The sequence below is a fragment of the Lacerta agilis genome, chromosome 7 (genome assembly GCF_009819535.1).
Source record: "Lacerta agilis isolate rLacAgi1 chromosome 7, rLacAgi1.pri, whole genome shotgun sequence".
NCBI classification, from domain to species: domain Eukaryota; kingdom Metazoa; phylum Chordata; class Lepidosauria; order Squamata; family Lacertidae; genus Lacerta; species Lacerta agilis.
The window spans coordinates 5,308,996-5,323,024 of NC_046318.1; the positions used below are offsets into that span (position 1 = coordinate 5,308,996).

The 14,029-nt window shown below is 45.9% G+C and overlaps 1 protein-coding gene across 3 annotated transcripts in view; it reads right to left on the bottom strand.

The window, feature by feature from the left end:
* ARAP3 (ArfGAP with RhoGAP domain, ankyrin repeat and PH domain 3) overlaps nt 1–14,029 on the bottom strand; it is a 41,818-nt gene that overhangs the window by 14,870 nt on the left and 12,919 nt on the right. For all 3 annotated transcript variants that reach the window (XM_033154254.1, XM_033154253.1, XM_033154252.1), the window contains exons 9-20: nt 13,856–13,962; nt 11,587–11,786; nt 11,034–11,119; nt 9,564–9,746; nt 9,166–9,319; nt 8,180–8,311; nt 7,925–8,078; nt 5,743–5,845; nt 4,564–4,762; nt 3,777–3,840; nt 1,364–1,527; nt 745–957 (exon numbers count right to left, since the gene is read on the bottom strand). In XM_033154254.1, coding sequence (XP_033010145.1) covers nt 745–957; nt 1,364–1,527; nt 3,777–3,840; nt 4,564–4,762; nt 5,743–5,845; nt 7,925–8,078; nt 8,180–8,311; nt 9,166–9,319; nt 9,564–9,746; nt 11,034–11,119; nt 11,587–11,786; nt 13,856–13,962 — 1,759 coding nt within the window. The remainder of the gene's footprint in view (nt 1–744; nt 958–1,363; nt 1,528–3,776; nt 3,841–4,563; nt 4,763–5,742; nt 5,846–7,924; nt 8,079–8,179; nt 8,312–9,165; nt 9,320–9,563; nt 9,747–11,033; nt 11,120–11,586; nt 11,787–13,855; nt 13,963–14,029) is intronic.

Consider the following 14,029-nt stretch of genomic DNA (forward strand, 5'->3'; position numbering starts at 1 on the left):
GTTACAATCTTGACACCCCCCATGCCCTGAAAAAGTTGGCATTTAATTTTTAAAAGCACATCAGTTTGTTAGGGTCACATGTAGGCAGACTCTCTGTTTTGTTTTTCTTAACTGTGAGGAGACCCAGAGCTTATAGGGTTAACAGCTCTGGAAGTGGGCCCATATACGGGCTTTTTCCTTTGTGCTGTACATGACTGTTCAGTTTCGGTTTTGCCGGGCAGAGAGAAGCATGTGCGCCATATCTCCTGGTCCGCTGTTTTCTTTTGCTGCTGTAAATAAAGCTTCTGTAGTTTAGTACAAGCTGCGTATTGGTCATTTATTACTGCTGGAATTCCTACACACAGACAGGCTGCTTCGAACGCTGCTATCTGAAGGGGCCAACGAAAAGCAGAGCAGCGTGCTGGACGGCTTTGGAATGTCGGTTCCCACCTCATAACTCAACATTAACATCATAGGAATCTGGATTCACAGGATATGGCACTGGAAGAAAACTTCTTTTGTGGCTCGAATGTATCCCTGCAGTGAGCAAAGCTTTTTGTATGTAACTCCAAAAGTCGTCCCACTCATAGCTGTCAACTTTCCCCCTTTTTTAAAAGGGAAATTCCCTTATTCCGAATAGGATTCCTCGCAAGAAAAGGGAAAAGTTGACAGCTATGGTCCCACTGCAGTTGGGATCTAAGGAGTGAAAGGAGGCTTCAGCTGCTGCTGGCGTAGAAAGGAGCAGCAGCACAGGAAGGCTTGTACCTGCCGCCTCCTTCCACTGAGGGTGCAGGTATGTGGTGAAAACAGGGTCCTCCAGCTCCCGGAAAAACCTCTTCAGCACGTCTGTCACATCCTCAATGAAATTGTCACTGATGCGCAGTTTGACGTTTCGAGCATCCCGCCGGAACTCCTCCATCAAAGTCTTGATTCGAGACTTGGCTCCATTCTTCCGATAAATGCCTTCATGTTGTAGCCCTGATGGAGGAGAAGGGGAAATGAGAGAAAGGTAGCCCAGTGAAAAAAATGGCACCTAAGGGCTGTGTCTTTGCAGTTGTCATATGAAAAATCTGCAAGGAGATCTCAGGCAGGAAATGGGTAGGAAAAGTTGCAACTGATTTATATGCATTGCGCACGAGTGGGACTCACATTACACACAATGCTCAGTTTTCTTTTACACAAAGCAGCTACAGATGCTGCAATATTGAGTAGAAGACCAGCAAAGAGAAGATAATGGAGACTGTACGACCCTTTCACTCCTTGAAACCAACCCTTTTCAGGTAAAATTCCCCCTGTTGTTTTTGGTGGTGGGAGGCTGCTGATGTGTTGGCTCACAGTAGAATATCGACTTTTGGCCGATGGGAAGAACCCCTGGGGGACTCACCATACTGGGTGATGAAGGCAATGCAGCTGTTCACGATGATGGGGATGCCACTCCTGCTGAGCTGCTGGTCACGCAGAGCGTTCCCTTGCCCCCCTGCTGAAGCCTGAATAGCTGCGCACCATGCAGAGAAGTCCACCCGCGACGCTCCTTGAAGACAGAAGGTCCTAAAACACAACACAGAATGAGTGTGACTGGTAGGCGAGGAGGGTGGCACCTGTCTCTAGAGTTTGGGCCAGACCTAGGAGCACGAGAAGAGCCCTCCTGGACCAGATCAAAGGCCCATTTCAGTCCGGCATCCTGTTCTCACAGCAGCCAACCTCTAAGGAAGTCCACATGCAGGGCATGAGTGCAATAGTTCTCTCCATGTCCAGTGTGGCGCCACTCTTACTTATTTGGGATTTTCTTCCTTCAAGTCCACTGTTCTCAGAACTACATACACGTCCCTCTGCTACACTCAAGCCCAATTCATTGGCTCCATCACAACCCTCTTTTTTCTGGATATTACTCCCACCCCCACCCCCTTATTACTAACACTCCTTTAATACTGTCCTCTACAGCACAATAATTTAACACTGTTTCCTCCCCATTCCCCTGTTTGCCACTAACTCTTATTTTTGGCACAGAGTATAGTTGTTTTAGGACGCGGGTGGTGCTGTGGGTTAAACCACTGAGCCTAGGGCTTGCCAATCAGAAGGTCGGCGGTTTGAATCCCCATGACGAGGTGAGCTCCTGTTGCTCGGTCCCTGCTCCTGCCAACCTAGCAGTTTGAAAGCACGTCAACGTGCAAGTAGATAACTAGGTACCGCTCTGGCGGGAAGGTAAACAGTGTTTCCGTGTGCTGCTCTGGTTGCTTAAGTCATGCTGGCCACATAACCCGGAAAAACTGCGGACAAACGGCGGCTCCCTTGGCCAGTAAAGCAAGATGAGTGCAGCAACCTCAGAGTCGTCCGTGACTGGACCTAATGGTCAGGGCTCCCTTTACCTTTATTTTATAGTTGTTTCAAAACCAGACATATCCTATATCTTGCTCTGGGGGGACACTTACCTTTCACCCTGCTCTTTCCAGGCACAGGTCATGCAGTTTAATGCTCCATGTCCAAGCATGGGTTTTTTTTTGGGGGGGGGCCTGAGCTTTCCTTGCAAAAACCCGCTCTTTAAAGCTGAATCAGAGTGGACGTCAATTTGCGTTTTCTGCAGATTGCTGTTTGCTCCAATTCAGCTTTAAAGAGCGGGTTATCACAGGGAAACTTTGGTGCAAAATGGGGGGGGGGGGTGCCTGGACATGGAACTTTAAAGTGCAGGCCGTGCCTGGACAGTGCGGAGGAAAAGTAAGTGTGGGAAAGCCCTCAGGCAATACAAGGGGCCTTCTACCTGACCGTATGGTGTTTGAACCACTCACTGCTCAGGTGTAGCTTGAGCTGGAGTGGAACTGCTGCTGGATCAGCAGCGACTGGCAGCTATCTTCACTTTGTAGGAGTGGTGGATTTGTAGGAAGAGCAGGAGGAAGATGAAAGTGAGGAGTCATAGCTCAGGGCCTGCTTCTTCCCCAAGAAGTGTCATGCCAGTTACTGGTGACCTTTGCTCCCAAATAGGTAGTTTTTAGGCACTTCCTTGCCTGTGAAGGTTTTGCAAGCTATCTTCCTCCTCATTGGCTCTGAAATAGGAGCCAAGCAAGGTGGGCAAAACCAAGGCAGGATGGTAACTCTGGATTGTCTTGCTGCTGCCAGCTCTTCTAATCACTCTGTAGCACTGGAAGGTCTACCTGCAGACAGGATAACAACCCCTGAAGGTGGGTTGAAGGGAGAAGGGCACACTATCCATCTACAGGTGAAACTCGAAAAATTAGAATATTGTGGAAAAATCAATTTATGTAAGCAATTGTTTTCATTAGCTACTGGAGTTTAATATATGAGATAGACTCATGACATGCAAAGCAAAATATGTCAAGCCTTTGTTTTTTATAATTGTGATGATTATGGCGCACAGCTGATGAAAACGCCAAAGTTGAAATTGTTAATTTGGGGTTCTCATCAGCTGTACACCATAATCATCACAATTATAACAAATAAAAGCTTGACATACCTCGCTTTGCATGTCATGAGTCTATCTCATACATTAGTTTCACCTTTTAAGTTGAATTACTGAAAGAAATGAACCTTTCCACGATATTCTAATTTTTCGAGTTTCACCTGTAGAATGCAGCCAGTTGGCTTTCTCCACCGGGAAGGTGCTGAAGGGGAAGAGAAGGCTGCAGGTTGACTCTGCTTTTCAAGGCAGGCTCAACTCCTAACTCCTTGTTTCTGTCAGCCAGTCCCTGCTGCTGCTGCTGCTGCTGCTAACCACATCTTCCCAAGGAAAGCTGGGTTTTGCTCTGTTGAATTATCCGAGGGCCCTTCCTCCTCACATATCTCACCGCCCCATCTCCACCAGGATCAGCATCTCTTTCTTCTCTGGATCATCAGCAAGGGGAACAACACCTACAAGGGGGTGAAAAAAGCAGTGGACAGAGAAATCAGAGAAGAGCTCCGTGCAGAAGGGTGCAGCCCTGTGCCTTCAGCTAAGCCTGAACGAGGCTTCTATTCCATGCCAGGAAAACTAATAATAATAAAAAGCAACATGTTTATAACATAGAATCATAGAGTTGGAAGAGACCCCAAGGGCCATCCAGTCCAACCCCCTGCCAAGCAGGAAACACCATCAAAGCATTCCTGACAGATGGCTGTCAAGCCTCTGCTTAAAGACCTCCAAAGAAGGAGACTCCACCACACTCCTTGGCAGCAAATTCCACTGCTGAACAGCTCTCACTGTCAGGAAGTTCTTCCTAATGTTTAGGTGGAATCTTCTTTCTTGTAGTTTGAATCCATTGCCCCGTGTCCGCTTCTCTGGAGCAGCAGAAAACAACCTTTCACCCTCCTCTAGATGACATCCTTTTATATATTTGAACATGGCTATCATATCACCCCTTAACCTTCTCTTCTCCAGGCTAAACATACCCAGCTCCCTAAGCCATTCCTCATAAGGCATTGTTTCCAGGCCTTTGACCATTTTGGTTGCCCTCTTCTGGACACGTTCCAGCTTGTCAGTATCCTTCTTGAACGGTGGTGCCCAGAACTGGACACATTCAAAGGCTAGTGTTGGCATCTGGGCTGCTCTGAAAGTTGGGGACTGTTCTCTTGTTTCTTAGGGCAGGGACTACTCACTGAGCTCCTGAAGCTGCCGCAGGTTGATGCTGTCCTCAGCTGCCCCCTCTTCTCCTGGGCAGATGAAGAGATGAGATTTCTGGAGGATGAAGAAACCTTGCAGCCACTGATTGGGATTCAACATTGACTTGTAGCAGAGTCTGCCCACCTTCTGGAACTCGTAGCCCAGCAGGCAGTGGCAGCTGAGAGGGGTGAACCACTGCAAAGGAATAAGAAAGCAGACCTGGAGAGGCAAGCCAAAAGGATAATGCGCAGGCCCTGGAAAGGTTGGCCAGAGCATGCAAGCTGGATATTGGCCCATCAACCTCCTGTGTGAAGACAGGAATAGTGTATGGTCGGGTCAGAAGGATACAGCCTCACTGGACAGGGCACAGGGCGGTGTGCAGATTGTTAGAGATTTCAGAGTTGCCTACGTGCAGAAATGCAGCTGTCTATCTCCAAGCAATTAGTAGTTGGCAGAAAGCCCAGATCTGCTCTCTCTCAGACCCTTAGCAATGACCTGTGATTGGTCAATGAGTGCCTAAAGACCGAGCTCTGTGTGAGAGCTTCTGTGGTTAGTGTGGTTAGTGTGTTGGTGTGGAGAACGTGGTCAGTGTAGAGAGAGAGAGACAGAGAGGAAAAGATTTTATGTTTTGTTTCTTTTATTTTGTAAAGTCTGTAAATGGTAACTTATGGATGCTAGTTGCTTCAATCAATAAATACTGTATATAGTTATCCAGTGAGTTGCTGAGTTCCTGCGTTGTGCTGTCCAGTCAATTACACAACAGCCAGAAGCTTCAAGAAAAGTCTGCGTCTAACTCTGCGGTGTCCAGGAATACGTTATACTCCTGACACTAAATCTTAAGACCAGAAACCAGAGCAGAGGAATCTGCCACATAGCAATTGTTCCTTTCTCCAATGCCATGCTTTATGCTTTTAAAACTGTGTGAGACACTTCAGGACTCCTAAGTGCCATGTGACTAATATTGAAATAAAGAATGACAACAAAAGCAGCAACAACAATGAAGGGGGCAAAGGGAAATCACACTCTGGACCTGGGCTTAGAGTCCCCAGGATAGAGCTTAAGAGGATAGTTTGACTGGCTGTGTTAGGAGAAGGTTAGTGCCTGTGCTTCGGAGATGCATGAATAATCCAGTGTTTTGATACTTTTCATGGGATGCTACTGCTCCACACCATTACCTTGCCAAGGGCACTGGCCCACGACTGCAAACTGTCTGGCCCATCAGTCCCCAGTTGCTGCACTCGCTCGCCGCTCAGATACAGTTCCAGTGTGAAGTGGAACCTGTTTGAAGCAAATGAAAGTGTCATGGAGAATGGCTGTCTGGGGAAGCAATTCCTCCACTTTTACTCAGAGCCAGAATAGGCCAGACATGAGGCCATAAAGCATGGGATAGCTTAGAGCATGAAACTCTTAATAACTCAGAATCATGGGTTCAAACCCCATGTTGGGCAAAAGATTCCTGCATTGCAGGGGGTTGGACTAAATGACCCTCAAGTTCCCTTCCAACTTTACAATTCTATGATTCTCCCCAGCAAAGAAAATAACAGTTTTGAGGACAATTTAGATTGGGAAAATGGTGCAGACAGAAGTTTGAACTCCTGTCCCAGAGCATCATGGCCTCAATCCCATTTAGGCACTTTTTAGAAGAATAAAACAGAAATTTTGAGAAATGCAGTCATGGATCTCCTCCATCTTGCAAGAAATTAGTGCTCAGCCATACCCTGGACACGCCTCCAATGAGAAAGAGAAACAGGCTGCTTACACAAGGAGGAAACTGGTGTGATTCTGCCTTCCTCAGGCTCCAAGGGCCAGTTCCCAGTAGAGGCTCCTTCTCATTCACCTCACAGAAACCAGTGGTGACAGAACTGGACCAAGGCCCTCCCAAGAGCACAGCCAGTTTTTGTTTTGTTTTGTTTTTTTTTGCCGGGGGGGGGGGAGGGGGACAGCAGAAGAGGCACTGGCAACCTTTGTAAGGCTTCAGATATTTGCTGAAGAAACATCATCCCAGAACAGGTGAGTGACAGGGATGGCCAGCAGTCATCTAAATCTGACTTTCCTTGACTTGTCCTCGCTTTCCGATACTTTATGTGACCTTACCAGATGGGACTTTATGCGATGTAACTTTTCTTAAATAAACCACTCTGCTACCACGTTCCCTGCAAACTCCTAGCCCCGGTAAAACAATATCAGGCAGCTGTACTGCTTTCTTACATTTCTTTTCTTTCCCATGATCTCAAGTTGAAAGCATTGGGTTAGACACTAATATTTCTTTCATATATAAACTGTTGCCATGTTTAAAATGTGGGATGTAAACACAGAGCAGTCAAAACACAACATTGCTAGAGTGGACATGAAGGTAACTCGGTCCTCCAGGCATAACTTCCTGCTACCTGGACTGAGTTAACTTCCTCTGTAACCAGAAGTAGGTGTGGTCTCACCTGGGAACAAGATCCCTAGACCAGTCACCATTTTCTCCTCGTCTATCCAAAGAGCAACAAGCATGTTCTCCTGGCTCTCAGCCAAGAGAACAAAGGAAACTACTTTTCCCTATGGAAGTAGCAACCACATGTAAATACTTTTTACTGAGCAAGCCTACCTTCTGAGAAACGCTGTGTAACTCAGGAAGTATGTGAGTAAACTTTTTTATTCATTTAAGATACATTGTGTCGTGTGCAGTCTTTTAAGAGGGATATAGGGGAATTATACCAGGAATATATATATTATTTTAGGCTTTAGCAAACCTGTGCAATCGCATCTGCTGTGTGTGTGTTTTAAAAGGGAATGAAACTCTGCTAAGTTTGGAGCTTGCTAACAATATATCCTTATCCACATTCCTAATCATTCCCACATAAAATGCCCCCTTCCACATTCTCTGCAGTGAATAGTTAAGTCTATTTAAGGGAGTGGTGGGTTTTTTTTGGGGGGGGGGTAAGCCTCTCCTGTGCATTTTCTTCAGTAAAGTGGTTACATTAGGTGCCTTTTAATTTCTACAGGAGTATATGTGAGGGGTAGGTTTAAATGGTTCCAATGCTGTACAAATGTTGTACATGGTTTCCTCTGACATATGGAGTAAGTATTTGGCCATATACATCTGAGACATGAATGATAGTAACTCACTTCATTGTGGTTACTGCAAGAGCAGCCGCTATGAAGAGGGCAAAGCTCTGTGACAACCAACAGTAGCACATGAATGACAGGAAATAGCATGAAACACCCGGTGGCTGCCAGGAAGAGCAACTGTGTGGCATCACCACTAGCAACACACCACACAGATGTGACCTGACTTCTGTCATGATTCATTTTAGGGATAGCTCTTAGATGGAAGGGGACAAGAGCTGAACATGTCATATTCTCACATACCTTTCTGAGGAGATAGGACTAACCAGCCCATCTGTTCTGTTCACACCCAGTGAAATCACATCAGCCATTTCTATCTTCCCCACAGACTCGGAGCTCCTGTCAGTCTCATAGAAGAGGAAAAACTTCTCCAGTGAGCACCAGACTCTCTGAAAGTCTACATGAGAGAGAGAGAGAGAGAGAGAGAGAGCGCGTTGGCCAAAGGCCTTACTCCATTTGACCCACAGGTTATGGGGCCCACCCTTTCCTCACACTTACCCTCTCTGCTCTTCTTGGTGGCAGCCAGTTTTGTCACAACTGGGGCCTTGTACAAGTAGCCTCGGTGTGCCACAGCTTGTGTAATCTCATTGTAGACTCCTTCTGAGCTCAGTTCCTCCGCACTGACATTGCCTATCAAACGCACAAAATTCATTTGTGTACTGTATCCAGTTTGAGGAATGCCCATACATTGTCACCGAACACACCTACAGAATATTCTGCGAATGAGGCAGGCAAGCAGGAAGTGCAAAGATCACGTTCTGTAGAACTGAGTGGAAGTTCAATAGCTGACAAACGTGAAACCTTCTGTACAAATAATTTCATTTTAAAATAATAGCTTGTCTTTGCTCAAAACCAGCTTTCATACTCCTATAAAGATAAAGGGACCCCTGACCATCAGGTCCAGTCGTGGACGACTCTGGGGTTGCGGCGCTTATCTTGCTCTATAGGCCGAGGGAGCCGGCGTTTGTCCACAGACAGCTTCTGGGTCATGTGGCCAGTAGGACCAAGACGCTTCTGGCGAACCAGAGCAGTGCAGGGAAACGCCATTTACCTTCCTGCTGGAGTGGTACCTATTTATCTACTTACACTTTGACGTGCTTTCGAACTGCTAGGTGGGCAGGAGCTGGGACCGAGCAACGGGAGCTCACCCCATTGCGGGGATTAGAACCGCTGACCTTCTGATCGGCAAGCCCTAGGCTCTGTGGTTTAGACCATAGTGCCACCCACGTCCCTTTCATACTCCTATAGTTTGCTTCAAATTCCAATGAGTAGTTTTGGAAAAGGAAACAGATGTTTTTGTAGAAGGTTGTAATGTAAAATTAAACACACTTACCGGACTTTTTATGAGCTGATATCAGGAAACAAGTACCGGTACATAGCAACAAAATTTAGGAGTGTCCACTGGGAAAGATGCGATGAGATTAAATGGATAAAATGCTTATCCTCTAGCATAAACACACACACACAGACACGTCTGAAGTTACCTGGGCAGTTGCCTTGCTGGTCCTGCCCATTGTTGCCCCAGGCCTTGGCTTTAGGAACGAACCCGCAACCTCCCGCCTCAGTTTCCTTGGTGGTTGCAAAGAACTGCAACATTTTCTTCAGAAGTCCAGGCCCAGACACAGCCACACACAGAGCCTGAGAAAATAAAAGCTGTCAGTGGAGCTACTCAAGGTAGCCGACTTCCTACAGCAGCTTCAGATGCTGCAGTCTGAATCTCTGGGAAAGGCAGCTCAACAGCCCTCTGCGTAACAGAAATGGCTTCACACCTGTGTGGGGCAGTGCACTGAAATTCGCATGTGGGAACTGCAGCCCCTTCATAGCTCCTTCGTATCCTCAGGATGGGTTTCCAAATACACAACAACTTACCTCACGGCCTTACCTGCAAAATATTTTCCTGACTGCTGTACTGTGGGTGTGGCATGCGGTAGCGCCCATAGCGGTACTTGCGAGTGATGAAGTCTCGCCTCTGCTCAGCACTGGCCTCGGGGTGCAAGGCCTCTGAAGGCGGGAGGTGCGCTGCCCAAAACCTGTTCACTTGCTCGTTCCCCAGCATGATGAATAGCTTTAAGAAAGAGGGTTGGGGTGGCCTTCAACTTGGAGGGAGGACACACTCCTGATCCCCAGAGTGGGTCAAAGAAGAAGAGCACCTTAAGCTGGTCAAGAATCTCAAGTTAATACTAGATCCGTCCATCCTCCCTTTCCACAACTGTGCTCTGCATTTCTGCAGATCTTTTTTTTTTTTAAATCATATTTATTTTAAAAAATTATCACATAAAATAAACATACACACATACACATTTAAAACTAACAAAAACAAACATAAAAACATACATATAGATCTTATACTTAATGTTTGTTCATCACATTGTATTGGACTTCCTCCCATCTCCTCCTCCTGTGTTCCATGTCTATCATCTTTAGTAATTTCTGAACATCTTACCTAATTATATTTGCTATAAAGCTTGCTTAAAAATTCAACCTTATCTATTTTTCTTAACTTATATTCATCTATCTTAAACACTTAACCATACTCTACATCTACAGTCTAGCTTTTCCTTCCTAGTTTGATCTAATTCTCAATCATACAATAATTTTTTAAATACAATTTAAATTTCTTCCAATCTTCTTCCACTGGGTCGTCCCTCTGGTCACGGAGTTTCCCGGTCATCTCTGCGAGCTCCATGTAGTCCATCAATTTCATCTGCCATTCTTCAATCATTGGTAGTTCTTCTGTCTTCCAGTTTTTAGCTATCAAAATTCTAGCTGCTGTTGTGGCATATGTAAATAAAGTTCTAAAGTTTCCTGGCCTAGGATGCCCAGTAAAAACGTTTCTGGTTTCTTTTTAAATGTGTTTTTCAACACTTTTTTCATTTCATTATAAATCTTTTCCCAGAAGTCTTTTACTTTTGGGCACGTCCACCACATATGGAAGAAGGTTCCTTCTGTTTGTTTGCATTTCCAGCACTTTGTCCATGATACATTTTTGCCAATTTCACAGGGGTCAAATACCACCTATACACCATCTTCATAATGTTCTCTCTAAGCAAGTTACATGCTGAAAATTTTATACCAGTTTTCCACAATTTTTCCCAATCTTCCAACATGATGTTTGTGCCCCACATCCTTTGCCCATTCAATCATTGTTGATTTTACCATTTCATCTTTAGTATGCCACTCAAGCAGTAAATTATACATTCTGGAAAGATTTTTAGTCTTTGGCTCGATCAATTCAGTCTCCAACTTAGATTTTTCTATCTGAAAAACATGCATTTATGCAGATCTAGTCCCTACCATTATTATTTTTTTAAAAAAAATTCAGTTTCTGGGCCCTCAAGGAAAGGCTTCGTACCTGAACCATTTCATTGCTCCAAATGCTTGTGTCCAGCTTCAGACTCTGCACCTTTGAAATGCTAGAGCCCAGGCTCCGGTGTTGACCTGTGGAAGCAGGGAGGCTATAAAAGCATAAGCTTCATATGACATACATGCGATGCAGCTGCAGGTGGCACAGAGGGTCAGTCTCACATCCAGGCCCAAAGTAGCCACATCTGCACGCGAGGCCACGAGAGCAGCTCTTGAGCTCCAGCTTCATGCAGAGCTGCTCATTAACTTTAGTATAAAGCACTTAAAACTCGATTGGGTGATTGGAAGCTGCTCTAGCCTCAGGCATGCTACCAGAGAAACTAAATCTGCTGTAGCTTAGGTTGTGGGACTTGCATTTTGGTACTGCTTCCAGTTCCAGAATGCCTAGTCCTGGTCTGCCACCCAAGGTATGGAGCTGATGGAGCAGCCTTCTCCCCATCTCTCCTCCTGCACATCCTCATAACGAAGACATCCTCACCCACTCTCTCATCCACGCCATCTTGCAGATGGGAAGGTACACAACAACACACAGATGCACTTGCCTGCACACTGCTTGCAGATCACCACACACAAGTTGACGGAAGCCCAGTCAGGGCTCAAGGTGCGACAATCGGCACAGAACCTGTTGGCTTTGTTAGACCAGATCTTCTCAGCCACCTCATAGTCATAGAGTGTCTCAGCAATGGAGTTCTGCAGGGCCTCCATCCACTCCCTCTTCTCTCGCTCAGACTCCGCTCCAAAACTAAGGAAACACGTATTTAAAAATGCAGGTTCTGTCTTCCCAGGAAACACCCTGCAATGCCACAAACATTCTGCTTGCAACACCCAGAGCCCAAATGGGCTGCTTCTTCTGCTCCAGACACAGCCAAGGATGACATTAAATAAACTGCAATCCCTTTGCAGTTTCTCTCAAACCCTCCCTATGTCCTGAGAGAGCAATACCTTGCCCTTTTCAGATACTTGAGCAGGTGGGGTGCTGGCATCAGTTTTGGGGACGCTCTTGGACACAGGATTGCCTGCCTTCCATCATGCCTCCATCTCCAGCCACCACAAAAAATTCCAGGGCTCTGATGGAGGGAGTGAAGCATGATGGAGCTGGTACTCCACACCTTCCAGGCAACAGAGCAAGGAACTCTGCAGCAAGCTCATTTTTCCTGGAAAAAGTAGCAATGCCCTCATGCTCCTTGGAGCACAAGAAAGCTGCTGCTTTCATCCTTCCTTCCACGTGTCCTTGCTCTCAGTGGAAACCTTTGTGTTTGCCCTGAGGCCCCTGCCAAGAGGGCTTCTGCAACAAGTTCCCTCTTCCTAGAGGGATCTGCCCTTGGAGGAAGTGAGGCAGGAAACCTCCCACTCTGGGAAGCCCATGAGGCTGGCTGCTGTGCTCCAGTGTGGTGTAGTGGTTAAGAGCGGCAGACTCGTAATCTGGGGAACCGGGTTCGCGTCTCCGCTCCTCCACATGCAGCTGCTGGGTGACCTTGGGCTAGTCACACTTCTCTGAAGTCTCTCAGCCTCTCTCACCTCACAGAGTGTTTGTTGTGGGGGAGGAAGGGAAAGGAGAATGTGAGCCGCTTTGAGACTCCTTCAGGTATTACTAAGAAACCAGAGGCCTTCCTACTGGGCATAACCAACCATGAGATACCCAACAAAGATAGAATATTTTTTATGTATGCCACAACAGCTGCTAGGATTTTAATTGCTAAAAACTGGAAAGGTGAAGAGCTTCCGACAGTAGAAGATTGGCAGATGAAGTTAATTGAATACATGGAACTCGTAGAACTGACTGCGAAACTCCGAGACCAGAGGGAAGAGAAGGTGCAAGAAGACTGGAAGAAATTTAAAGAATATTTGAAACAATGTGAAAAGATAAACATTTGAGTTTGAAACCAGTGGACATTATAGGCGATAGCATTTAAATGTTAGTTTAAAATAGTATGGAAGAAGTAATGATTGTGATTTCTTTTTAGGTATTTTATTATGGTTATGAATAAGTTGATAGAGATAAGATGTAAGATTAGGAGTAAGAAAAATGGTAAAATATGATTTAAAGTAGTTACAAAGTTACTACAGTAAAATAGAACTGAACGCAGAAGAGAGGACGTGAGGAAATCCCCTAAGAAGATTAGAAATAAGATTAAAATAATTAAGTTGGTGTATTTTTATTGTAGGTGGGGTGTCAGGTAATGTATGTGTTTCTTATGTTTGTTTTTTTGTATTTTGTAGTTGTATGTATGTTTTGTAGTTTGTATGTATTTGCTTTGTTTATTATGTGGTATATACCAATAAATTCTTATATATAAAAAAAGAGACTCCTTCAGGTAGTGATAAAGCGGGATATCAAATCCAAACTCCTCTTCTTCTTCCTCCAGGTGTCACAAGGAAGGAAAGCTCGCCCAGATGCCCTAGCAATGTTGTCTATGGGGCAAGTTGCCATTTGCTCATGCGTGGAGCACATAGCAGCGGTGGAGCAAGACTTCCTTGTGCTCCAATGGCTAAGAAGAGTGGAAGAGCCATTGCTCAATGCCTTGTGGTGCTGCAGCGCTCTCTGGGGACAATCTTCCATTTCTCAATGGAAGGTATGCAGGGAGGAGGCAGTGGGGTGCACAGCTCTCTTGCATTCTTGTTTGTTCTGCTGCCGCCAGGCACCTCTATGTAGAAATGGGAGACTGGCCCAGCTTCTAGGATCAGCAGTGGGTCTTGCTGGGCTGTTGGCCTGGCAGGAGCCCAGTCATGCCAGTGCTTAATGCTGGTTCTACCCAGCATGCAATTCTTTGGCACGTGGATGCCCCACTTTGTAACACCAATGTGTCTTACCTGAAGATTTTGAATGGGGTGATGAGCTCAAAGGTGCGGCCTTTGGCTTCTCGGATAGTGGCGCCCTGCATCTCAATGAGGCAGATGGCGATGCCCATTTTAAAGAACTGTGGGTGAAATTGGCACAATAATAATCAGACTTCAGCTTATAGCCCACAGTGATGTTCCCATTAA